This window comes from Anopheles bellator, chromosome 2 (assembly GCF_943735745.2).
Source record: "Anopheles bellator chromosome 2, idAnoBellAS_SP24_06.2, whole genome shotgun sequence".
NCBI classification, from domain to species: Eukaryota; Metazoa; Arthropoda; class Insecta; order Diptera; family Culicidae; genus Anopheles; species Anopheles bellator.
In genome coordinates, this window is record NC_071286.1 from 36,175,541 (window position 1) to 36,203,378 (window position 27,838).

General features: G+C 48.8%; 2 protein-coding genes across 2 annotated transcripts; one reads left to right on the forward strand and one right to left on the reverse strand.

Moving 5' to 3' along the window:
* Positions 1 to 1,885: 1,885 nt before the first annotated feature.
* On the reverse strand, positions 1,886 to 5,240 carry LOC131207467 (uncharacterized). The gene is made up of 3 exons (XM_058200081.1): positions 5,148 to 5,240; positions 2,866 to 2,978; positions 1,886 to 2,780 (listed from the first exon to the last, which is right to left on the reverse strand). Exons 1-3 carry the CDS (start codon positions 5,238 to 5,240, stop codon positions 1,886 to 1,888), a joined length of 1,101 nt encoding a protein of 366 aa, XP_058056064.1.
* Positions 5,241 to 13,160: 7,920 nt separating this feature from the next.
* Positions 13,161 to 27,550, forward strand: LOC131208802 (uncharacterized). Its single transcript, XM_058201694.1, has 8 exons — positions 13,161 to 13,314; positions 13,395 to 14,365; positions 15,257 to 15,575; positions 15,678 to 15,767; positions 15,851 to 15,980; positions 17,349 to 17,418; positions 19,609 to 19,638; positions 25,817 to 27,550. Exons 1-8 carry the CDS (start codon positions 13,227 to 13,229, stop codon positions 26,237 to 26,239), a joined length of 2,121 nt encoding a protein of 706 aa, XP_058057677.1. The 5' UTR covers positions 13,161 to 13,226; the 3' UTR covers positions 26,240 to 27,550.
* Positions 27,551 to 27,838: the final 288 nt, after the last annotated feature.

Genomic DNA, 27,838 nt, shown 5'->3' on the forward strand with positions numbered 1-27,838 from the left:
TGAAGTGTTTGGAAGTCAGATTGGTCGTGTCTAAATTGATGGTCTGCTAACCGAACAATTATCGCGCAACCAAGCGTCGAATGAACGTAGTTAAAAGAAACGAAATTTGGCAGGATTTATATATATTATTAGGTTGAGAAAACGAATGGGTTTTAAACAGTTTACCAAAACTTTACAAAGAAACCCACACATAGTTATTTGGTCATTGGCTTGATTGTAGTCAATACTTTGCTGCATTCAATTTCATTAATTACTTCTCTATCTCGATGCCCAGCATTCGATGAGCTGCCGGTTATGTAATGGAAGATAGTTAACAGTTGTTTGGCAAACAGCTCCAACAATTGCGCAGTTTCGATTCCGATTCTAATCGTTAAAAAGTCCCAATTATGAAACGGAGAACTTGAAATCGGAAACAAAAACAGAAAATTTCATGCAATCGTGGAGCGTGGAAAGTAACGACGCTGAAAAGATATTTTCTTGCTATTTATTTTAAATTTGAGCATGTGGGTCGCACATTTTGCGCACATTTTTTTTCTATCGCACATTTTGCGGTTTCCGGTCGGTTGTTTTTATTTGGCGCTATCTTTTAAGAAATCTGGTTTTTTGGTAAGATAATTGCAAACGGCAAATTCAATGGGCATCAAGAAAGCATTAATGACGAACGTTTAATAATTTCATCATTGTTCAATCAATAAATCATCCTTCGAATAACGTTCGACGTGATAAATTTTAATTTTGCTTTCGATTTAAAACGCTCCCGCTAAAAGCTAAAAACGTTTCTAGAGCCAGGTGCCTAAGCAATACACATTCTTCAGAATACATTTGAAATGCATTCGCTAGACAGCAAGTTAAAATGTAAATGGGTTGTAGTTAAAATGGTTTTTAATTTTCGGTCCAATCTAGCCATGCATTTATGTTGCTGCCTTATTTCAAGAACATACGATCTTTGCCAGAGTGTGGCGTGAAAGGTCAATACGCTTGGGTTCGCCCATACCAATTTCGACGGCAAAATTAAATAACCGTTGTATCAACCGAACGAAACATGCGGTAACCCGAAGCTGGTAAAAGGTCCCTTTTCCGCTCGCTCAGCTACCGCAACCGCAGCGGATCTCGCGCGAGGATCACCGCCGGTGTCGATAGAATAGAGTGACGGAACCCTTTTAACACGAGTCCCCAACACACTCGGCCCCATAATGGGCGAGTGTTGTGCAGGATGTGACGAAAGTTGCCCCGTACTGCCACTGACCGTAACATAACTCTCGGGTCGGGTGGTTCCATTTTCCACCACCGTGCACCATTTTTGTGCCAACTTTGACCATTTTCGCCACCGTATCGGGAGGGAAGCCCCGGCGAAAACGTTCCTGTTCCTGGCAAAACGGACACCAACACAAACCCGTTTATTGTTATTTCGTGCGCATTATGGTGGCCAACGTGCGGGAGGGTGGCTATTACTTTCGGTAACCTCTACTCTACTCCAAACCGCCCTTTCTCGGCACCTCCCCGCCCAGGTCTGATGCTGTGGCCGATTATGCTCGTTAACGCCCGGTCCATACCCATCCGGGGTCCGAAAATTGTGGCAATTCTTGTAGTGTTGAGTGTTTTCTGGATCTCGGGAAAACCTTGATGGCCTTGAGTTTTCGGTGGGCGAACGACACCGACAAGGACACTCAGGACACACTGATCCAGCGGTGGCCGCCATTTTGTCACAAAAGAAAAGGCAATAATGACCTCATTTTTCGTATTCCGGGAACCGCACCATCCGGGCCCCTCGGGGTATTTTGTATTTAGCGCGCATGATGTGTAGCGGACAACGATGATGGGGAAGTGAAATGAACTGGGGAACTGTTTAAATTATGCTACCATTAACTTAACCGACGAAGTAGCGTTACGCAGAGTCATCGCGAAGGTCAATTCTTATGTCTATGTCGAACTCCGGCTCGTATGGCTGCTGGTTGCGAGTGCCACCGGTCGTTGGGGTCAGTGGGCGCGAGGACGACGACGTTGGCCGTTGACTCGAGGTGTACTTGAGCCGGTTGGCGAGGGACACGGAGCTCAGTAGCGGATCGCTCGTGACCCCCGGCGCTACGTACGGTCTGGTCGGGGCCGAGGTCGGCGGCCTTCGAACCGGCTTCGACTCCGCTGCCGGTGTGGCCGGGGTTGTAGTCGTGCTCTTGTGCAGTATCGGCGCCAGATACGGTGCCCTCGTGGTGGTCAGGGCTGGCGCAAGGTACGGGCGCGGCGGAGGGAAGCTACTGATGGGCCGCACGAGCTCATACGCCGGTACCGGATGGGCGTTGAAGTACTGGTAGCTGCCCGGATGCTGCGTGCTGTGGTACGACGATGACGCCTGCGAGGGGGCTTGTCCAGGCACTTGGAAGTGCACCGACGAGACACTGCTGAGACCGCCAGACGTTGCATTCTTCGCGCTGGACGGATGATGCAATTGAATCATCTGGATGACGCGATGCGCCAGGTTGGACGTTAGGGGTGGGCTGGTCGGATGCCCGACCGGTAGCGAGAACTCGCCCAGGATCTGGTTCCTCGAGGACCCGAAGTCCAGCGGTATGTAGCGGACGCTCTTCTCGTGGGACTCGTACACCGGCAGCAAGCTTTCCTGCTTGACGTAGGACGTCTGCTCCGGGTGCGCCTGGAACTCGTTCGTCACAATCTGCTCGACGGGCCCCGGGAAGCTCTTCAGCGTGTACGGTGGCTTGCTGAACAGTTGTGGACGCTTGTAGAACTTACGCTTATCGAATCCGGAAGCGACACCATCGTTGTAACTGTTGAGAGAGAGAGAGAGAGGTTGTCCGGTTAATGTGGCAAGCGTTTCACCCCCGGCACCCGGCACCGGGCCCGGATACTTACTGATAGTTATATTCACGACCTTCACCCAACTTAATGTAGTCCAGTCGGTGTTCCGCCACATTGTACGCTGCTGCTACTGCTGCCTGGGGTCGGTGCCAGGTCACTATCGCTACCTGCGGATGAAATAATCACACAAATTGAGTTGAGCTTTTTGGTTTGGGCACGCGATTCGACGAAGTGGCTGCGACGGGTCCCACGTCGAATGACAGTTCGTGTAACGGTATTCGGAATGCCCGTTCTTGGCAGGTCCTGCGCAAGCAACTGGTTCGACAACCCGCGACGGAACACGCAAGAATGTGAACCACCGCCTGTTCGTGGTTCCTGGACCTTGACATTCCATCGTTTGTACAATTTTTGGTTCGTCAATGGATGAAGACTACGAAAATGGACCCTTCTCCGGAAATGTTGGGCTTGGGGCTCACGTGAAATGCTGAGCAAATGGTTTATTTCAAAAGTTGTGTGGAAGACTCGATGGAAACCATTAGAAAGCCATCCATTGGCAGTCTCTGCTGCCCAAACTTTTGATGAAAAAAGGACTTTTGATTCAAAAGTTCACATTTTCCTTCAGTTATTCAAACTCAAGCGACTTAAATGGGATTTGTTTCCCACTAAGAAACATAATGTTCGTAAAATGATCAGTTTCGAGCAAGTGCAGATACTTTATTATCTTTTTATGCTGTGGTGTAAGATCATGCGCGTTTTAGGACTTGTAACGCTTGACGTTAAGTTCCTGTTGGATGATGCGCCGAATTCTTCTCCCAGTATCAATTTATCCTTTTTAAGATGGATATCGTTTTCCCAGTGGACTAATATGCAAATATTCAGCGTCCTGCCAAAGACGCTAAACAAGATGACCTTGTATCTAGAATAGTCGAAATGTCAAAATGATAAATGGTTGACATGCCTAAAAAATTGTTAGTGCCACTCCACGATAAGCCAACAACGGTAGTGTCCGATGGTGTCACTAGGTGCCGGCTCTTAGAGAGCTGTGCCGCAATGGTCGCAAGCTGTTCCTAACCTAGCGCAATAATGGACAGGACCGTGATGTTTGTACCACATCCGCGTGGGCGCTCAAGGCCTCTCAAGGCCGTGGGCAGCGACCGAAACCAACCACCGCTTGCGCTTGGGATTATTAATCGAATCAGCCACATTCGACAGCACCCCTAATCGGAGCGGCCCACTAGAGAGCAGAGGTGTTGAAAGTGGTCGGCGAGCCAGCAGTGCGTGGCCGATCTAAGCCGGGCCTGTGTTGGCCTTAGGGGCCGATCACAGGAATCTGCCCGGCGACTCACTTGACGACACTAACCGCAGCACAGCACGTGGTGGTACCCCAGCAACCCCCGGCCACTGTGTGACCATCGCCGGTGGCTTGTGAAACTCCAAACCCCGATTGACCACCACAACACCGGCCCGGCCGGGGCATAAACGATTCGATCAGATTCGTACCGAAGCGGATGCATTTGGGCGTGACCTATTGAGTTGGCGTGCGGCAGCATAAACCACGCCGAACGTCGATTGTTTCGGTCTTTTTCCGTCATCTTGGTCCCTTGGTCTTGGCCGGTTTCTAGCTTAAATTTAATGGAAATTTTCCTCTTCACTGGACGTAAGGCTCGTTCGCTTCGGCACGGAACCTGCGCGACAAGCAGTCAGACTCTCGAAAGAAAGTAAGGCCATGGCGCTATGTTCGAGGGCTCCCGAACGGAAAAGCAAAGCGTGAAAAAACTCGCGGCCATATAGTGCGGGGAGCGCCCGTAAGCTCAATTACGTCGCGCGTCAGGTGTTACGGATTTCAATTTGCGCAATTGATTGTTTGCCACTAGGCCGGCGGGGGGCCTTATGTTTCGCTTGGCGATTATGATAACATACACCCTCGGGCGTGCGCATCGAATCTGTGGTGTAGACGGGAAGTCGGTTTCTCTAGACCGCCGGCACCTGTTACTGCACCGTGGTGGAAGCGAGAATCCGAGCAAATAGTTTTACGGCTGTGGACAAGGTTGACACTGTAAAATGGGGATAAAATGGGGGGCCACGGTGAGGGATAACCCCACCCGGTGGGCACGCCCATGAAATGGGGTTATGCAACACTTTCCAAATCCCCCAAATCCACCAAAAAACCAACCGCAAAACGTCCCTGGTGCAGCCGTTCCGGTTGCCGACTTCTCTAGAACTGGCCGCCACTCGGTTCGCGGAGGCCGCTAATCGTTCATGATTTACGCTTAAATTCATCCACGGTCGACCTGAGCCAACGGTGGTCAGCCATCGTAGGGTCTGCGGAATGTTACTTGGTACACGGCAAACGGTAACGGCAAACCTCCGAGAGTTCCTGTGCCGATGCTCCCATCATAATCTTTGGTCTTCATTCTTAGTTCGACCATGTTGTCTGGTTTGATGTCGGCTTTGCGTTCACCTAGGTTAGGGCCAAGCGTTTATCTTAACTGCCAAGTTCCAATTCCACTCGATCTAATCGAATCTAATAAGCATCTACAAGAGGTCACGACCATCGATCGCCCGAAGCTTGTCAGCGGCCAGTTGTCAAACCCGAGAGTAGTAAAATTTGGCATTGACTGGCAACGATTGTGGTGTCATTTGTTTTTGCAGATCAAATTTCACGGAGTGCTGAACTCTGAGGGATTATAATTTAGATCACCAAAATGGACCATTATCGTATGGCGGAAATGGTCCACTCATCCCCTCAGTGGTCCACGATGCCGTAAACAAGAAATCCATCGGTCTTTGTTCTTCTGTCAGGAAGAACTGGTGAACCGCATTGGCCGATGTGAGCAACAAGTTCATTGCCTTTCGGACGAACGCCATTAGTGAGTCCTAGAACGCATCCAATCGACCATGGAGGTTAGTGGTGTGGCTTTACTGCCGGTATCGCACACTACCTAGACGCAGACGGGCCGAGCTTGATTGAACTGGTTGAAGATTGTAAACTGGTCCTGTTGCAATGCAAAAGCCCCAAATAGCTGATACTATCTGTTACGCCAAGAGCGCCCCATTAAACGATAAACTAGAAAGTGGTCAACCTTGGCCCACTAAATACCCCAAATTGCACACACTTCTTTCACCAGCAATCTCTTTCGCCGTAGCGTTCCTCTCGTTACTATCCTCTGCGAGACACTTTCCCTTTTTGGTACCAGCGGACTAACCGTTCCGTTTCCATTTTTCGGCCAACTCAAGTCCATCGAGAACGGCAAAACCTCCTACGTCGGGGTGTGGACCCCAAGCGCTGGACATTCTTTTCGCGTCTCGGCGTCCTTCAGACGGCTAGAGAGTCCTACATATTTTTCGGTGTCGAGAGCAGAGAAAACAGGCTTGGTCACATATTTTTGCCGCGAGCAAACGGGCACATTTGTTTTCGCCATCCGCTGCCTGTCAAACCGACACTGGATTACCGTGAATTAATGCTAGACCAACGCACACGTGCCCCGGTTCGCTGTGTACGGAACGGCTTCTAACGGCAGCCGGAGGCTAATCTCTGGTCTCGTAGTCTCGCGTAGATCCGGACCAAAACGAACCACATTGGCAGCAGCGGATTGATCCGGCACAAATTAATACGCACCGAGCGAGCAAATAAACACCTCGCACATAACCTCACATTTCATTAGGCTTGAGCCATTACACGCTCGAGCGGCGTTCGGTGCCTTGACTAATAGACTGTAAGATATGGTGGCATTGTAGAGCTCCACGGCTTCGCTTCTCGTACCATAATCGGTTAATTGTTTCCTGCTTCGATGCGCCGACAGGTCTGTGAATTACTGTGTAGGCCTTTGGGACAGGTCCGCCGCAAAATGGCGCGTGTAGATCTCCCAATCGGAGATTTCGATACCGACACCCGAAATTGACACCATTGACCAAAAGTGATGTGGCGCGCAATAAGATACCGACGGGGCGGATATTTGGTAATCGGTGGGCAGTTTAGCGTGTAATTTGGACGCGATCGGTTCGAATCGATCTTGCCGTATCCGTGCCCCGCGCGGGTCCTTTCGATACGCTATCAGACCGACCGTTAGTTTGGGGAATCCCTCGAGTCGACATAATCAGCAGAGCGCCCACTATTTGTCTTCTGCCGGGGCTGATTACATAGGCTGAGCTGGCGCTAGGAACTGAACTTGGCTAATTTTCTCCCGATCACACGGCCCGGGTAAGTGTAGGGGCCTACATTTTTTGATGTTTCAATATGACCGCCCGCTAATGTGCGTTACGTGAAGTCGGTGCATTTAAAATTGGGCGTGAAATCCAATCAACGCCACCACACGTCACACCCAAAGCCGGCTGCTTTGCATAAGTGCGTCACAAAACATTGCTGAGCCCAATGATGCGAACACGGCGCCGCCCGATCGTTCGATTCGGGGATCGTTGTTGTTGGCGTAGTTTCTTAGCATGGAGCAACAACAACACCTCAGTGGGTCTCAGTAGCACGACGGGAACGATTTTTCACCAACAACAACCCATTCACACGGACGTGTTAGCGAACGATCTTTTTTTGTCGGAGCGGTGGCTTTTAAACGGGGTGAAGAAATGCCGTGATGTTAGTTGTAGCGAACAAGTGGTTGCAAGAACTGATGCTCGTTTCGGCAACGGTTTGATTGAAGTTGAAGGGTGTTTTAAGTAATAAAGTTCGATGAGGCGTATTTGAGAGTATCGAGAGCTACTGCACGATCATCGTCATTAAGTGCTGACCAATTATTAAAACAGAAACAGGAGCCTAATTTAACAGAAGTATCATCGTCAACTTAAGCTTTCGTAGTGAAGTTGATACATTGTTCGAATATCCCGCTGGCAATAATTGGGTACTCTACACCGGAGAGTAATTCATTAATTGGACTATAAACTGATCAGTGGTAACCCAGAGCTGTAAATGCCCTGCCCAGAACGTTCATCGTCAGCTTTACGACACGGCAATACGCGGTAATGATTATTCTTAATTGGTAGTCTATTTTGATCAGCTTCTGACCAATGTAAACTTCTGAACCCGAATCGTTATCTCGATAAACTAGCGATAATAGCCTTTGGCTCGGGAAAGGATTCTTTTTGAGCGTAGTTCGTGTGCCGAGCCCACCGGGGAGCAATCCACGTGTGTACAGTTCATTGGCGAAACTTCCAACCAATGTTGGCCTCATAAATATTCAGCAGAAGCAGCGACGGCGTGTGGTGTGGGCACGGTTACGGAAACATCATGTGCTAGTAGGTGACAGTGTCGACTCACTGTTCACTGGCCACGAGCCGTTTCGCCGCGGCTTAAAGGGCCGTTGCCTCCAAACGGCCGTATCTCTCCGGTGTTTGATTTTTGTGCTGTTTTTGAAACACTATGTTGCCCACCCATAGGCCACGCGCTCATAGTTGAGGGGCTGCTCAATTAGTAGCCGGAAACGAAATCGAAAACTGAGCTGTGGGAAATGTGCCAATTGCGGCGTTTAGGGCCCGGCAGGTCCAGCAGTGCAACCTTTCGTGGAGCACCTGTTGACCACGTGCGCGTATTTTTAACTTATGTTTGATGGTTAACACCATCGAATTAGTGGCGCACTGTTTATGGTCTATGATCTATAAACGGGTGGTCTCATTTAAATACCAAAATGTTGGTTCGTGAATAATCAACAACGAGAGTTTCCATATTGTTTGGGGCTTCAAAGATCGTTGCCTTCTTCTGGGACTTGACATCTTGTAGCTAAGGAGAGCAATTGCGTTGTTCCTTCATAAACTCAAATTGATTATGGTCAAATTCAAGCATCAGCATTGCGATCTACGAGATTAAGCTTTACGCTTCCAGCAGATCTTTTAGATCCAGGTCTGCTCTCCGTGTTAGCAACCTAACCGACACGTGTCCTTTTCTCGTGACCCATTGGACCTTCAACAGTGACCGTTACAACTGCAAGATTATGCATGTTTTCGGGGTCTCAATGGAACGTTACTTATTGGAAACCAATCGATAAGTTGATTCAATAGAACGATTCCACATGCTCCATTAATAAAAAATAACATGGATGTTGACATTAGCTTTTCTGTATTTTCTTACAATTCACAGCTACGTGGTATCCTTTAAATAATTTAAATTATAGTAATGTACAAGCTTCAATCCTTCAATCTCCTACAAAGTTTAGGTCTCTCGGTACGTGAACAACTTTTCACACCAACTTTGCCATCACCAACTGAAACTTTTGCACTCAAGTTAACGCACTGTCACGGTTCGAACGGCCTTTGCGTAGAAACCGATAATTCGGTCCCAACAGAGGGATCATCTGCGAACGAACCATCGATTGCAAATATGTGCAATTGGAAAAATATGATGAGCTTTCTAAACAAGCATTTTAAACGAAACACGGTCGTTAGCTTATAGATCGATCTGCTGGCCGCACTTAGTCGAAAATGAAACGAAACCGAAGCGTGTGTAAATTGCATTTTAATGTTCTTTTTCGTTAAGGATTTGATTAAAGCCAGAGGTTAAAGATGGTTGCAAAAATTCCAACAGATCACATCGAGTATTTCGATAGGCAGTCGATAGCGGTCTTTGGTCGTTAAAGTGATCCTATGCACGATAATATTTGACCGACGATCTCATGAGAAAATCCGGTTAATACTCTGGGGGGGAGCTATGGCCAACACTACCAACATGTGGAAAGCATTTCCCGCAAGCTCCACTCGAAGTGTGACTGATTTTTTTTCGTATTTTTTTAAATTCACCCTCAAACAAATGGAAAACACCCGGCGTCCCGGTGGACCTAATGAAAATGGGTTATCGGACAGGCACACTAGGGGATCAATCTATGCATTATGCTACTTCTTCAACCACCTGTCGCTCCGCCGGGTGGTTGTAATCCGGCGCGCCTATTTTGTGTTTCTTTTTTCGCTCTCTTTTTTTTCGACTGCCATTTGGCTCATCATCTTCGTTAGTGGCCAAAAAGGCGGTTCCGTGCCGTACCGCGGGCACGAATCTGGATCAAAACATCTAACGGCATGGCGGCAATTAGTTTCATTATTTCTCTCACGCGCCTGGGAGGCACGGGCGTGAGCAGGTGGCCAAATCTACGCAAAAAAGCCACGCACGAACGGCACGCATCACAAAACGAACGAGATCGCGGGGGGCCGGTTGATGTAAGTGGTGCGCGCCGGTTACGCCAACGAGCAGGGCGAGGTGGCCGAAACATATCGATCGGTGGTGCGGTTTTAATTGACGAACGGCTACTAGGCTACTTACCGCCAGCAGCCAACCGGACCACGGCACCAGATGGAGGGCCATTTTTTGTGTGGGCTATCGACGGATACTCCTAGGTCCTGGACACTGGCAACGACACTCCGGGTTCTCTGCACGAACCGCGTGACTAGTGATGCAATGGCCCGCTGCTATTGCTCATCCACTGCGGCGGTGGCGCAAATGTTTGGTCGATTGTTTCACGGCACTCTGGAGGTGTCTAGTAAGAGGCGCACACTGCTGGCCGCGTTAACTAACGATCTGGCGGCCAGTGTCGGACGAAGCCCCACACGTCACACGTCACGCCCGGGCGAGGAACACTAGGCAGACACGACGCCCAGAAGGAGCCACAGGGCTAGGGACACACAGGGCAGTTTGTTCCAAAGGCATCCGCAGTGCGCAGCCGGCGTGCGCAATCCGACACCTTCGCTTGCGTGCGTTGTTCGTTCGAAACTGAGCCGCTTTGGTGGCCGATGTTAGAGGTCTATTCGGCGCGCAGTTCGCCATTTTTCGGCCTGCGGATCCTGTCTCTCGCTTGCTCAGCCTGGTATGGCTGTCTCTTTCCCGTAGCCGGAGAGGTGATTGCCTTGTCGAGTGCTCCCCTCCGTTAGTTTGGATCAGGAGGGTCAGTCAGGAATTCGGCCATCCCCACGGCGGCCCAAGTGGACTTGGGCCACCCTGGGCCCTGGTTATGTCACCCGCCAGCGTCGGGCTTATCGGTCGTCGTTTTTTACGGGGGTGCGCCTTTTCCTGCCGGCTTTGAGGGCCCAGGAGACCGTTCACTTTTATTCCTAAACTTAGTGGCGATAGTGGCCGTGCGATGGACGGCTGGAGGATCAGATTTTGATTTATGATAAGGAAAGCAAGCCGTTCCCTACCGGCTTCGGTCATAGAACGTTCCTTTCGCCGTCCCGAACAGTTGGCTCCCACGCTCAAAACAGTTGCGGTAGGCCGGGTCAGGTCAGATCGCCCACTAGACAAGGACACTCTTGTTAATGGACCTCGTAAAAGTAAGAAGTTTTATTCGAACGATGACGAACGATGGACGGCATCGTTGCAATCACGACCTGGCCGTGGCACCCCACTCCTTCCGATGTCCTCGTGCTCGGTTTGGTTGCTTTCTCGATTTTGGGCAGGTGCTGCTCGGTTGTTTGATGTGGTCTGCCTGGCCGATCAACGCTCCGGGGCTTTATGGGTTCAGGGTGTTTCGGTCCATACCTGGGGACGGCCTCTATACGACTCCTGGCGGTGCGCTGCTTTCGTGGCCTCCGTCGTGACTCCAGCTAAGGGATGGACAGCATAAAATTCAGCGACAGAAATACTCGCAGTAAAACCTTGACTCAAATTTAGTTATCGACGCAAGGGGACAAAGGGGCATCACCTTCACGTCGAGCAACTTGCGAATTCATCCTGTTAAAGGCATCTTCTCGAGTTTGAAGTTTTATCCGTTCCAACCGTTTTTGTGCAGCACTTCCGGTCAGTTGGAAGCTTTATCCTGTATCTTGATAAAATCTTTCCCTACCGATTGTCTAAGGATTTGTTACACGATGGCCGAATACCTTTCAATTGTATGAAGATCTGCGGTGGTTGGACTTTATTTTCTTCATATCCCTTCTGAGCGTCCTGTCCATGATGGCCGGCTAAATTCGGGCAAGAACCGCACGAAACTTGTGTGCTTTGGAACAAAGCCCAGTGGTCGATTGTTGTAACTTCGTCTTCGATGTTTGCTTACTGTTTCTTTAAGCTTGAAGCCATGAAAAGTTGACTGTTTGAGTTCATTCCACAAAGTGTCAGCAAAATCGTATATTTTATAGCGAGCTTCGGCAGCTTTTTGGTCGAAACTGAGCGCTGAAATGCGGTGCAAAATTTATGACCCTCATGGCGTTTTTTTTTTCAACTTTTGTGTTCGTGTTCCTGCGAAAACTTTGTATGGTCCATAATTGGATGGTTTCTTCTTTTCTGACAGTGGGACAGTTTCATCCACCGGGCTCTAATTTCGTTCCTATCGCCATCTGAAACTAAAACTGATAAAAGAATTTGGAAACAAAAAAAATAGAATTTGGAAGCTCTAATTGCAATTAATCGTACTTTTCGTTGACACCGTCGCCATTTAGACGAGACATGCGAGATGAAATTTATTACACCGGTGTGGCAGAGACAGCGAAGCATGCAAGAGAATGGACATAATGATTTTTCCACTCGCAACGTCCGCTAGTCCAGCCCGCCATAAATCAAATCCTAATCTTCGGACGAACTGGAAGCTCCGTTGTGCGCCGTTCCAGCACTTTTTCGGCAACAGTGCCGTGCGAAACAAGAGCCGTTCCGTTCTTCGCCGCCTCGAACACGTGAAGTTGACGGGAAAAGTTCTGCAACAATTAATCACTAGATGGGCTAGACTTGGGGCGACAGCTTGCCGCAGACCAACAACGAGCAGCGCTTTCGACGACACGAAAATCGACAACCCTCAGACCTGTCCGGTTTGGTTTCTTTATTGTGTAGTGTTTCAATCAACTCTTTTGAAATCTTACAAAACACAACAATTTGGTAAACCTACAAAAGTAAAAGGAGAGCATACCCGTCAGCAGGGTAGCTTTTTGTAACCATTGTTGCATAACTTTAGGCGCACCTGACGATCTTAAAAGATGCAATACAAGAAAACATTCGTCGTGCATAGGAACTAGGAACTTTGGAACTTGGAGTTGGGACTTTTTTCGTTCTCCTGCCGATTTGTACTCAGGATGTCTCTAGGATGTCTCTTTATTGTCTTTATTTATTGTCTTTATTTGTTGGAGAACTCATCGGCTAATGTTGGCTACATGAGTCCGTCTTAGTCACTAACCATACATTAAAACATAAGTCTTATTGCTCTTTACATTCAACATAAACAATTACATACGGGTGTACGAACCGAACGAACCGTGTGTAACCGAATGTCTCCTGGTTAATATATGGCCATGACGTAATGAAACTCCAGGAGGCTTTCCTTGCCCGTTATAAGGGCCAACGTTTCATCTGGTGTCGAGCGCCGTCGACGGCTTTCGATAACTGCTGACTACGACGCCGCTCACCGTTGGAATATTGTTCCGTCCCATTTCAGTTGGTCTAAAATGTCAATCAGAAGCATCGAACCGGCTCACTTCAACTCGTGCTTCAAGAACGGGCTGCGGACATGGTAGAGAACGCCATGACACGGGACAGCGAAATACCGGCCATCTTCAACCCGAAACGTGTGCGTGCCCCGTCAGTTGTGGTGACAGGTTCGTACCTTCGCCGGGCCCGCCGGGTCACGGTTGGGCGACGGTCGATTGACACCCGCGTTCTCGTCTTTCCACCGCAGGAGACTCCCCGAATGGACCGTTTGGCGGTTTCACGAACAACGTGCCCCAGATCACGCACTCGGACTCGGTGACCTCGAGCCAGCACGATGGCCAGGACAGTCTGATCGGCGTGTCGGTAACCGGCGGAACCCATGGCGGCTGCGACACGCCAACCTCCCAACCGCACGCCCTCCTCGGGGGCTTAGGCGGTGGCTGCATCGGTGGCTCAGGCCCCCCGAACGCCGGCACGTCGTCCGCCTCGACCACGTCCACCCCGAAGCTGAAGGCTTGCCGGGACTCGTGCTGCTCCGAGCTGGCGCAGAAGATGTACTTCGGCGTGTGCGTGACGGTCCTGGTGACGGCGTCCTGGGTCGGCGCCACGCACTGCATCAAGTTCCTGTACCTCCGGCGGAACACCTACGCTTCCACGCTGCCCCCGCATCTGACCGCGTTCATCACCGCCGACGGCACGCCTTCGGACCCGGGGCCGCCGGGAGGCGTGGGGCCTCCCACCCTCCTCGACCAGAACTCCACCTCGGCGATGATCGTGCACGGGTTCGGACCGACGTCCTCGTTTCTGCCGCCCTCGACCGTGAAGCCGATCGCCACCTCCGATCGCGTGCAACCCCCACCCCCGCTCGCCCAGCACGTCTTCAACGCGCCCTTCTTCGCGTCCTGGTTCTGCACCAACTTCGCGATCCTGTTTTTTCCCATCTACATCCTCGGCCGCGTCGCGATCAAAAGGTGCGACGGCACCGGCGAAGTGCTGGGCGAGATCCTCCGCGGGTTTCGGGACCGGGGCTTCACCATCGGACGCTTCCTTAATCGCTGCCTCACGTTCTGCATCCTGTGGCTGCTCACCACCTATCTGTACGCGCTCTCGCTCAAGGCCCTGCTGGCGACGGACGTGATGGCCCTGTTCGCGACCAATGTGGCCTGTGTGTATCTCCTTGCGTGGGTCATTCTGCAGGAGCAGTTCGTTGGCGTGCGGGTAAGTGCTCCGTGCGCCTGTTTTTCGCTTAGTTGGCTACGGAGCATCAGCACATCCGAAAAGTATCCGCACCGTTCATTTCGATTTCACATTTAATAACATTTTATGTCACAAGCCACAGTTGTAACAAGTTAAACTCGTTTGCCAGCTAAGTCTTTATTGAAATAGGTCGCCACGTGTTGCGGCAACGGAACATATTACCCCAAGCTTCATTTCAATTATCGAACTGTCAGTAGCTTTGTTTAATCAATGGTTCAACTCTTCCTTTAACCATTCTAGCTAAATTTCTGTTTTGGTGTTCCACCTACCACATAGCTAGACTTCCGCCATCAACATCGACCGTTTTACTTTTTTTATGTTAGAAGTTTTTTTTTTTACTTTACTTTTTTTATTTTTTTTACGTTTTACTTTTTTTATGTTTTTCAAACTTCATTCAACTTAAAACATCAAACAACCTAAAGTATCGCAAATGTGGCCCGGTCCGCTCTTTCAAAATAAAAAAAACCCGAATTATCGTTTTTTCTATCTTTCCATTTTCACTTTGTTAAACCAAAGCTTCTTTGAAAGACACATTGCAATCAACGCTAAACTTCGTGGATACTTTTTGGTTAGCCTGTTGTCTGGAGTGCGAATTGCTGCTCCGTTCGTGTTCAGTTAAAGTCAATTTATTCATTGATGAATTTGTTGAATAATATAATTATTAATTTATTCCATTTTGCGTTCCGTGCTCTTGAATCATGACTAATGTATAGGTGGTTTACTTTGGCCCAATATACAATGAGTTTTGTATGCATGATGTACTCTGATTTGTCCGAAGTTTGAACACAAACAGACCCTGCGTGGCGTGGCCATTTCCATTTCAACACCAAATTGCCATACTTTCTTCGCCAGATCGTAGCCGTCATCCTGTGCGACACCGGAATTGCGCTGCTAGCGTACATGGACGGAATTACGGGTAGCCCGACGCTGGGCGGGGTGGTGCTGGCGGCGCTGGCGGCCGCCGGGTACGCCGTGTTCAAGGTGATGTTCCGCAAGGTGATGGGCGATCCGCCGGTCGGCCAGATTGCGTTCACGTTCTCGATAATCGGCTTCCTGAACGCCGCCATTCTGTGGCCCGTCTGCATAGCCCTGTACTTCACCGGCACGGAGATAATGCCCTGGGAAACCCTTCCCTGGGTGGTGCTGCTGATGGCCAGTGTGCTGTTGCTTGGTAAGGACCGTCACAGGCCGATTGGCAGACCGAAATAAAACCAATAATAAAATGCCTTTGCTTTTCCACGTTCTGTTCTTCACTGCTCTGTCTCTCACGCAGTGTTCCACATCCTTACCCAGTTCAGCAGTGCCGTAACGTACAACATGTTCGTCACCCTTGGGCTCATAACGGCGGTGCCCGTTTCGGCCGGTAAGTGTCCTGGGGGGGTCCGAAATCCGGGGCTTTGTTACGAACATTGATGCGAAACCCCGCTCCGTGCGGCCATTTTGCAGCTCTGGACATCGTGCTGTACGGTGCCCACTTTGCCGGCATGAAGCTGGCAGGTATCATATTGATAGCTGTCGGTTTCTTCCTCGTAATGTTTCCGGAAAATTGGCCCGACTACATCACCCGTTTGCTGCGGTAAGTGTGTTCTTTGCCGGGCGCACCCCACCGAAAAGGTTCACTCTATTGCTCTTTCTTTCTCCCTTCTGTGCTCTTCTGTTGTTGAACCTCTCTTTTTTGGTGTGTTTACAGATGTATATTTTGTGTTCCAATTTCGAAACCTTTTTCTTCGGCCGTCTTGGCGCTCCCCCTGTGGCGTGTTCTTCTCATTGTGGCCCATTGGTTTTTTGGTTCGCTGTTTCATTCGTATTGATTCCTTTGGCCAATTCCTCCCGTGTGCTCCTCCATTTCAAAACAACCCCCTTTTCTCACTTTCTCTCCCTCTTTATATGATTTTTTTCTGTCCTCCGTCTCTCTTCTTACATTTTTACTATCAACTCTGTTCTATTCCTTCTCCCGGGTGTCTGTTAGGCTATCCTTTTACCATCTCTACTCGGTCGCTAATTATGACAACTGCAAGAGTTTGATCACACTAACTACTTAATGAGTAAATGAAGCGTTTCGAAATGAAGCAAAACTCGTTTTTGTTTCCATCATCGATTCTTCATTCATAATTTACGTTTCCACAAACTACCAACAGATTCTAGGCACCCCTCGCAAGCTTGCATTACCTTGCCCACTTTCTGTTTTCTTCTATCTCTCTCTATCTCTCTCTCTCTCCCTCTCTTTCTCTCTCTCTCTCTCTTTCACTTTCTCCCACACATTATCTCTGTCGCGTTTTCTAGTCTTGTTTTCCCATACTTTTCCCTATCGATTGCACGCGTATTGATAACGTGAGTGTGAATGGTACAAGGCTGCTTACTAGAAAAGCGTTACTTTGGTGGATTTTTCATTTTCCTTCATGAGCCTGTTCATCTATCTTGAACTCGTTTCAAACTTCCATCGGTGATGCCAATCCTCCTTGATGACTCCTCATTTTACGCTATCTCTTTCTCCACCCTTCTCTCTCTTTCTCTGTCTTTAGTTTCTTCTCACTTTGTATGCCATTGTTTTAAGCTGGCCATTTTGAGACTTTCAATCGTTGCATGAAGCTCTGCAAAACTCTGTCTTCCATTTGTTCGGTATGCTGACCTTTTCATCCCCTTATGCTCTCATCGATGCTCCAAACCTTCTACTGGTATTGTTCCCCGGCAAACTATCATTCCAGTTGTTGTTAGTGCGATCGTTCCCTGACCACTGTGACGTTCCCTCTTTCGTTGTGTGGCCTCTCTCCTGCAGTATCTGTCATGTGATCCTTCTTTCTACATCAGGCGCGAACGAAAGGAACAATGTACGCGTTCCAGTGTGTTTGCTGTATGTGTGAATCTGACTGTATGCGTGTGTGTATGTGTGCTGCAGTACCATGGTATGATTACAACTAAAATTGTTTGTATTCGAAAATTACAGAAAAACTGGTCGCGCATTACTAAGAAACCAATGTTGTTGTGATACCGCTGAAAATGATTACGAAAATTCGGTAGGAAACCAATACCATCAAATATCACATAAATTCCTATTGTTCTGCCAGTATTACCACCACTACCAATGATTTACAACCAGCAAAACATGATTCCAAGCTCCATTTATCTAGACGACTTGTTTCATTCTTTGTGTTTGAGTTTTTCGTTCATTTCTCTCTCAATCCGTTACTAGTTCTACTGTCATTTTTAACCTAACAAAACTTGTTTCGACTATGCGTTTCAAAGTTTCCCATTGTACATTATACTCTGACTGCCGTGAAACGGTGTGCCCCGTACTTGAACTTGAAGTACTCTACTGGACCCTCACCGGTGTCGATCGTTGTTGCCCAGCGAAAACAATCTTTACGCGACGATACCGGATCGCACCCGGATTGTGGAGCCATGGCGAGGAAGCGACCCCCCCAAGGCTTAGGCTCCGCTTTTCTCACACTCCATCCCGTATGCCTCTACAATCTGTCAACCGTAACGTAGCTCCCCGTTCCGAAAATTTCCTCATCGTGGCACTCATTTTCCTACCGATTGTTTAACCATTCTTACCTGGCTATAGCTCCCTTTAGCTTGCGTATCTAGCAATAATCTACAGACAATTGCGTGATTTTCTTCATCGTTTTTATTTTAGTGTCCTTTCATTGTGGCATTGTATCAGTCAATCATGCGAAGAACCACATTTTGACAACCTCCAAGCCTGTTATTGTTTCTCTTATTCGTGTTGACCATGTCCGAGGACTCTTTAGATTATTTTGTTTGAATAGGACAAAAATAGAACATTTGATAAGTCTCTTTGGCCCACCGGGTTTCGGCCATTCTGCACCTTTGTTGACCACCGCGTAGTCAGTGAGAGTAAACCATTTGACCACAGCTTCCACGGTAGCAGCAACCCCCACTTTGCATACCTTCTTTTTCTGTAATTTCGTACAGCAGTCGCTCACATTCATCCATGTTCATCCGGTTCCGGACCAAATAGTTTTTCTTGTGGCGGCGGCCTTTGCATCCCACAACGCGCCACTCGCGCTTTCAGTTAGCGATTCGTAAATGCTCGGAGCAGACCGTGTTGACATTTTTGCATTTTGCCGCCACCAGAGTACTAGAGAATTTAGTGTTTTTCCGCGTAGAAGGAGTACCCTTGTTGGGCCCCATTAGCGATTAGTGCGTTGAGAAGCTTTTACAGTATTTTCAAATGTTTTCTTCGCCTTTGACACTAGGTTGGTTCAATAATTGCGTAGACAAATCTTAATTTTGGGTTTTGTATTTTCCTGTTCGCATAATTCGCTGATTTAAATAGTTTGAATAGTTTGATCGTTGATAATTACATGACTTATGTTTACTTTTTCCGATTCCATCTTGTGCGCCATAGTTTAACGTCTAATAGCTTACTTCCAGTCTATCAACCTTTTACTTTACCTATCTACCGTTATCTTTGGGCTCTCCACTATCACCTATCGGTCTCCCCCTGTTTGCGCACCCTCTTTTCTGATATTCTCTTTCTTGCTCTTTCTCTATCGATTTCTGGCGGAATCAGTCTATCTTCTAAATTTCTCTCTCTATCTCTCTCAGTCTTTCGATCTCTCGTGTACTTTGGTACTTCATTTGTTCATCAGCTCACCTGGTTTTCAATCATCCTTCCGCTGCCTGAAGCGTGTAGTCTAAACATAGTACATTGCCATTATAATGAGAACATTTTCCGTTTGGTTTCGTTCACCTATTTGCTTACCTAGTAAAACTGTAGTAGTTGTATAAAACCGGTCACGGTTCGTGTTTTGGGAACGTTCCACTCCCGTCTTTGTTGAGGACACTGCGCAGCCATCGTTGTATGTGAAAGCAGTTGGGGCTAAATTGATCCCGTTTCCTGTTGGCACGCAGTCCAATGGTCCGCAGGCACCGCCTTGGTCACCCTCCGTACGCCCATGTCCGATGTAGTCCCATCGCCAAACTCATTATCATTCCCTGCACACATACACACACACCCATACACGGACACACAGCCACAGTCAATGCCCGAGTCGGCGAGAGAAACCCGGCGCAAACCCCCGTTTTATTGCACCACCCGTCTCACCTGGTTTGTTGTTAAGTTTTGTCAATGGTTTCTCAACACTAGTCGTTGTCCTATTGCCCCCTCCCAGTACGAGAAAAAGAAAGCAGAGAATACGAAACAAATCCATAGCATAAATTTCAATTCCGTTTTCCAGAAATATCATCTTGTTGGGTCACAACGCGAGGTGAGTGTCCGAATATAAACAGCCTAACACGATCACAGAGAAAACAACAGTTGTGTGCCCTTTCTGTTCCAGTGTACATGTTTCTTCTTTTCTCTTCCTTGCATCCGCCTTAAGTTTTCTGTGTGTGACCTGTGTTTTCACCAATGCTGCAACTTTTGGGCCTTCTTCCGGAGGTCACACCTTCTCTTTACATGATTCTTTCTCGATCGTACCGCATCCTTTCCGTTTGGTTCCGTTCCATTGCGTTCCATTTGGTTTGGTTTCCGTGTTGGTGTAGTTTTTCTTTTTCTGTTTCGTCCTGCCTGCGTCTGTGCCCTTTCGTGTCCTTGTTATGTTTGAACGTCACTGTTGTGTGTTCCTGAGCTGCCTGAACTTCTTCTGTGCAATTTCCTGTGTTCGTGATACGTTCTGTTGCTCTCTTGTTGGTGGTAACTGATTAACCGTTTTGATTTGCTCATCTTGTTTCACCATCTTGCATCAAGCGGAAGATGCTGGTCAGCATCCTGCGGTGCTCGTTTTTCATGAGTGTTTCATTTGTGCATCATGTTACATGAAGCTAGTGTCGAATGAAGCAACAATCATCCAACCTCCTTTACATCCATTACAACCCTGTTGGTGGACGAATTTAAGTGGTGCAGTCATTAGGAAGTCAACTAAGCTTCGGGAACTTTCAAGCGATTTTTTGGGACCGCCTGTTTGGCCCTATCCTTATTTGGGATCCATTTTTCCGCTTCCACTAGTTTCGGGAGCTGTTCGGCCGGGTCGGCCCGATGGACTAGAATAGGTACTAGAAAGACAGCGCTGGCTGGTCCAGTGAGTCTCCCTCGTCTCAGTTGTGAAAACTGTGTCCGTTGTCGTGCTACAGAATAGGTTTTCCGTGCCTAACCGTGTGCTGTCGCCATTTTCTTCGTGTTGCTTGATCCAAACTCATCGTACTCGGTGTTGTGATCTTGGTGTGCGTTGACCGTGCCGTGTGCTGCTTTAGTAGCTTCTAATGGATGACTCTCCGCTGAGCCCAACAAATCAGTGCCCTGTTTAGGGATCTTTTCTGCTTTCTCTTCCGTCCGGGCAGCATTTTGGCCACCACTCTTCGGCATTCCACGTACCGCGGCGACAATAGGTAAGGCATCCAAACTTTCTTCTTCTCGAATCATCCCTAGGGCATGCGAGCAATCTAGAGATGGGTTTGTTCTGGTACATCAAGGAGGTCCCTCATCCTGGACCGCTGAAGCCCTTCCGGAGTCAATCAGCATACAGTCCACCAGACTTTGGCCAGATAGTGAATTGAAGCTAGAGCCATCCGTGTGCCGAATTCCCGAAACTTTGTTGACCACCTAATGCAGTACGTAATGAGGCGCGGCGGCAGGCGGCCTTTCTTGACAGTCGGTTACACATTCTCGAACCCGGACGGTGCAATTAAGGGTGCAAAATTGAAAACATACCCAATCGATTCGTTCACCAGTTCGTGCAACACCGTGTTGCGGCGAACGATTACACTTCTGCAATGCTGGGTGGCTTATGCGGACGCTAATGATCGATCACCGAGACCGAGCTGCTGCTGTGGCGGTTGGCTTCGGCCAGCATGAATTAATGCTAACTAATCATGATTGATGGCCAGGTGGCCGCGCTTTCATTCTGGTGTTTCATTAATGCTCGATGATGGTTCAGCGTGTGGCGGGAAAAAGGTTTTCGTGTTAGTCTCATCATAAATGACTCGACCTAGACCTAGGACCCAGAACGCCGTAAGACGTCCTCAGGTCCTCCCCCGAATCCCATTCAACGCGGGCGACGATGATTTCCTTAATGAATGATTAATTGCTCGGGAAGATGAAAGTCCAGCAACCGATATCGATTATCACCGGGACCGAGGACTTCCGCGGGAAGGAATTGTGCGCGCAATGGTGGGGAGATTACTTTCAAAAACGGTTTCCGCCCGGTCCCCGACTACCGGAAAGCCCGGCCCGGCTGCTAATGTGCCACGAACCCACAACCGGGAACCACATCCCGGCTTTCAGAACGGCGTTCCACGGACGACACGTTAAGCAACGAACAAACCTCAAGCGGTGTACCATTCCGTGGTGCCGTTGCCGTTTCAACCGCAGATAAGGAGCATCCTGCATCTTTCATTAGCTGCGGACTGCCTTCTTCAGCTTTGCCGCGATAAAAAAAAATCTCCGACCAGCTAAGCCGCGAACGAAAGACAACAAGAACACTTTGGACAAAAATCCTTTCTACGCTTCGCAAATACACGGTACCGTGCGCTCTGCGTTGTCAGACCGTATACCCTGGAAAGAATTGACACACGGGCGAGGGCTCTGTCGGAGTTGAAACCGTTGTCAAATTTCTCAAGACTTTCCCACCAAACGACCGGGAGTCGTTGTGGCTGCCTGAGGAGGTTGATGATAAATTTAATTAAATTTCATAATTTATTTGCCGTGGCGACGTGCGTGTTGCGCTCGTTACGTGACCGTGCGTGGTGCACAAAGGAGAAAGGATCGCCCCGTTTGCACTAGGCGAAATTAAGGAAGTGAAATAATTCCTCCGGGCTGCTGCTTCATATTGCTTCACCCCGATCAGCAATTCTCTAGCAAATAACAGAATTTAAATAAACATCGTTCGTTCAAAGTCCGTCACATTCTTCGTGGGCCGCTAGAACCTTGGTATGCCTTGGTTTCCGAACGACTGGTACCAAACCCTGCTTCAATGTCCATTTTGGCACTGGCACAATATGAACGAACTTCTCGTGGATTTGCGTACGATCGTTTAAATTGAACCCTACATTGGTGTGCCCAAAGCAACGATCGAGGACACTACAGACAGTGGGCAGTTTAGCCGCATTAAACGACTTTGCAATTTTTAAGCCAAATCAAGTCGCAGTATCGACAACGAAAAACGGTCAAAATAGTGCCTAGCCAAAACATTTAGCATAAACTACTCCCGATGCTAAACCGCGCCCGCTTCAAGTTCGTGTGAACTTCGAAGCACTCCCGCCGAATCGTGCTCGGGAACTCCCGACAGGAATACACGTCCGCCCGCAATTTGCTTGCTGCATTCCACCCACTGCATTCCCTGGTACACGCCTCTATCGCTGCCCCTCGTTGTTTCCTATTGTTTCGTAGTTTCCCGTATCGTCAAACTAATCCCTATCACACTACTCATTCCAGATATACGACAAAAGTGGTAAACGTTTAACCGAATCTCTCAATTGCTGATACCTTGTGCCCCTCGCAAGTTCCGTTCATGTGACAGCAAAACACATAAAAGCGAATAGGAAATACCAAAGCTACCAAAACTGCATCCTCCATAAGATTCTCGAGAAAGCTTACGGCAAAAAAAATAAAAACCCACTCGCATCCCAAATCCATCGGACACACGAGGCGCACACTAGAGCATCGTGTACTGTCCGTATGTTGTCCGTGGTATAGAGCTCAATCCCTCTACCGGGGACGTCAGGTGAGACCTCGAAGTAGCGGGTTGCGATTGCTGCTCCTTTGTCGCGCGTAGAAAAGCTGTAGTGCATCGGCCAGCCGTCAGCCGGCTGTGCCGAGCTGTGTGCCGTTGCCGCTGCTCCTAGTCTCCCTAGGTTGCTCGATCGCTCCCCGTTTGGTCCTTTGGTACACTTCCCTATGCCGCCATCTGTTGATGCACAGTGTCTTACTACCGCGAAAGTGGAGCCTCTCGAACGCTTACCTTAGTGTATCTGCTTCGATGCTAGTGTTTTGTATCGTTATCGTCCGTTGTTGGCGCGTTGTTCGTAAAGCAATAGTAAACACCGGCCAGGGCGCGGTTAGATAGTCATGTTGCCGTCAATGTCCATCGTCATTGGGGTTCACTGCTGTGGCTAAGGATAGAGCAGTGGCAGAAGACGCTACCCGTTGCCGCAGTTTTACCACACCTTCACACGCCGTTCCCCATTCGCACCGTCACACAGGCACGTAGTCCGTCGTCGAGAAAATTTGTATTCGTATTTTGTCGTTTGATCCTTCGACGAGCCTGGGTCTTCTGAAATGAAGCTCGAAATTTGTCTAAAACATCGTTCACCATCGTTCGCAATCGGCCGCAATTGGGTTCCGTGGCGTGTGGCGTTACGAAGCGTTAGCGACCCGGACGAGGACAAAACACTGATCTCTGATTTTTCTCTAATCCTCACCCGATTCACACCTCGCGACACACGACACACCTCTCCGCTCACCCCGTCACACACCGCGCACCCCGCGAATGTTGTTGCACAGTCGGCCGGCCTTTTGTAGAAGAGACGTGGTCGTTGCGTCACCCACGTCCACTGTGCGATAATGGGCGCAAGCCAATCGCAAACACCCCGACCCGGCCGGAACGTCCGCCAATGAGTCACCTCCGTTCCGGAATGTAGCGCATACTAGTATACTTCCTATCCATCCAGCTATCACAGATCAATCAAAAAGCCACACCAATCGGTGGCGGCCGGCCGCAGTCCAGCGTCACGCCCGTACGAGCGTGAGCGGGTGCAATGCCAGGTAAGTGGAAGCGTAGTACCTTCTCGCCATCTTCTCGCCAAACCACTAGTTCCGCGTAGTGCCACATCCGCCATCCCTAGCGCAGCACACTCTGCACAGCGCGCAAGAGGAGCCATTGGGAGCCACGCACGCCGAATGTGTGTCGGTTCGTCGGGGTTCCCCAGGAGACGAACCAACCACATACTTGGCCCAGACTCCGGCTTCAGTAGTCGCTGATGCGCGCGCGATCACCTCTCACATCTCTATACTCTACTCGCCCACCATCACTAGTTCCGTTTGGTTTCCAATCAATGTGTTTTTTCTCTCTCTCTCTCTTTCTCTTTTCTCTTTTTCTAACTTTCATTCTCTGACGACCTATGCCATCCATATAAATACCTCTCTGCCGCCACCAATCTTCTGCTCCTCATGTTCAACACTCGCTCTTCTTCTTCTAACGCTACTACTACTGCTACTACTTCTACTATGTATTACTACTGCGCTAATCACCTGAATTAATGTGTACAAGTACCGCCACAACGCTACACCACCAACAAGAGCCAGTGTAACACGACACGCGCCGGCCCAAGATATCCTTTGTTCCACACCACACCCATACGCACAGACACAGACATGCACACGCACTTGCGAAACACACGCCAAAGGCATCCCTCCGGCAAGGATCGGTCCGCAAGGGGGTTGAAAGAAGCACCCAAGGCTGGCAAGGTAAATTGACTGTTTCCCATATTTGTTTGGTGCCCGGTTACCCCCCAATTGATGTCAGCATCCTCTACCATCCTTCCCCGATAGCGCCCGTAGCGATAGCGATCCGGATTGAACCCGGAAGTCCTGCTCGTGTGAGATCAAGCGATGCTCAGTGACGGTCGCCGTGCTGTGTGGAGGCCGATCGGATGTACCACTCTCTACCACATTGCTACCATTGCTTCCGGCGTTCGGCTGTTTATATTTCACGCTTTTTAGACGCCTGCAATCCCTCCAGTGTTTTTTCGGCTCCCTTTCCGATTATGTTAGTGAACGATTTTCCCAAACCACCAGACCGTCCTTCACACGGCTGACCCATACTGGCTTACGTTACTTTCTACGGTTTCGGCCCACCAAGCAGGATCGTTTCTGTTTCGTTCTTTCTCTTTTTTCCTTCGTATTATCCTACACCTTTGTAGCTTCACCTTTAGCACCAGTATCACCACCGTAGTAGTGGGGCCTTTCGGAGGCCACCTTTTCATTTCCTTCCACCGTCACGGTTAAAATTGATAGCGGCGCGTGCTTTAGCTTCCGGTTCAGGCACTCGCTCTTAAAAACAAAATGGCCGAACGCTGAAAAAGACACCGGCACCGGCCCTCGAACGCTGGAGTTTCTAGCCCCCTCTCACTGCCTGTCGCAAGTTGTGCGCTTCTTCTTTTTAAGTTCCGCGCATCTGCACCGATCGCTTAGCGGCCCGCGATCGATACACGCTGGCGCTTCTGCCTTCTGTACCCTGTGCTTCCGGTTTCTGTTGTTTCGTTCGTGCCTGTCTCACTTTCTTTGTCGGTTTTAGTTGTGCCGTTCTGTTTTTTTTGTTTCGAAGCACCACCGCTTTCACACCGGTTGTAACGTTGTAATAGGGCCCGTTACACGCGTACACGACCTTAATGCCACCGTCTGTTTCTTCTTTTCTTCCCCCGTCACAACGGCCGGGATTCAACTTGCAGGTGGGGTCGTCATCCTCGAAGCGGAACTCCATCGCAGCATCGCGACGTCATCGACTATCGGACGGGTTACATTCGATCGCATCTTCGCTCTCCCTCTGGCCGGGTGAGATGACCGACCAGCAGCAGCAACAGCTACAGCAGCAGCAACCGCACCAGCACAGCCTGCAACACTTTCAGCATATCCTTCGCAACGATAGTGGCAGCGACTTTCTGAATCTCAACCCGCACGCCAAACTGCGTCACTACTCGCTCACCGAAATGACCACCAACTTCATCCGCAAGCCCGGCTCGGTCGGACTCGGCCTCGGTGCGGGCCTCTCGGGAACCGGTGGCAACCTGAACTCGCTGGCGGCCACCACATCATCCGATCACCGGTATCCATCGATGAACGGCCGTAGCAGCTCGTACGGGTCGTTGGAGTAAACTCCACAGATAATCTGCATGCTAGAGCATTACGGTGGCTAGCATGCGTGTACGCTAAGAGACAATCTCAGTAGTTGCTTCGGTATTGATTTTACTGCTGTACGCTAACTAACGACTCCATGCCTTGACGGGACAGACCAGGCAGTCCCCCGGAAGAACCGCAGAAATGTTAAACGTAGGGCGACTGGCAACCTAAATTACACCTTACTTCCGGTAACTCGTAACATGCTCTGTTCTCCTGTTACATCCGTATAATATTGACGCAAAACTCTAGCGCTCCCGCTCCGCAATCCACCATAAATGGCATCCGAGATGTCTTTGTCGAAACATTAAAGGATAATTTCAAATTATCATTCAATACCATGCTGCGGCTCAGTCACAAGACGATACTTAGTGTCGGAAGTTAGTAAAACGGACAGTTAGACGCACCATAACAGCAATCACATGTAAAACAGAATAAAGAACGCCGCACTGATCCTTTCGCAGCGTCATTTCTATCGATATCCACGGATCCATCCACGTGAGCAAACCGTGCTCCTGAATCACGAACCGATTTCTACGGTACCATCGCAGCCCCCGAGAAAATGGCACCTTCTTCTCCAGTCTGGATGCTTCCTCTCAATTTCGAGTTCAGCCACACGTTCTCTCCCGAATCTAAGCAAATGAAACAAATGATGAGTAGTAAACATTTAACACGGCTGAGCGGCAGTCTGGTCCCTCACTTCTGAAGCTTTCCCGAGGGTTAGGATAAATAACTACACTTTTTTACAACATTCACATGTAGTTTAGGACTCTATCACAAACGTTACGAAGTGTAGATGTATTCACCGGTGATAGACCCGATTTGTTGATATTTGTACGTAGAATAGCTGTTGCTTTTGTGTTGTGAAAATTACAGCTCCGATCCCTGTAAGCAGGACAGATACTTTTAACGATAGTCTTCTACTGTTAGCTCTGTGGTGTACGGTTGAATTGAACAAGCGGTAAAACAGTGAAAAAGCAATCATTTTTCTTTTAATTCCGCAATCGATGGTTACGGAGCATTTTTAATGAAACAAGCAATCGTTCATTCCTTTTCAAGGAGGACTAGCGAAGGTGCAAAATTGCGACTATTTTCCGCTATATGTTTAAGTTTGAATAGTAAATATTCGTTTCGATTGTTCAGTTCAGTACCGTCAAATATAATATCGGTTTTAAGAAACCAGTGACACAAGGAAACGAAATGAAACAACGAATCAATGCTGTAGTAATGCGGCGGACCATCAGATTCGTACGCATTCGAATACTAACTTTCAAACGTGAAACGATTATGAAACAGAAAAATAAGATTGTATTTCTTCCTCAAATAACTTTGGTTTTATTTACACGGAAACAGTTGTCAAGCTAAGCAAAGTCCTTCCAAACGCGATATAAACGAGTGGAACGAGTCAGAATGTTCGTGGGGAAAGCACGATTAACAATTACACACCTTGCGACACAGATTGTAACGGACGAAAATCGTTGCATTCGCATTCAAAAATCCTTCGTTTTCAAGCTGTCAAAATTCCTGTGCGAAGACGTCATCACTTTGTTATGAAACGAGTCTGTCACCGTCACCGG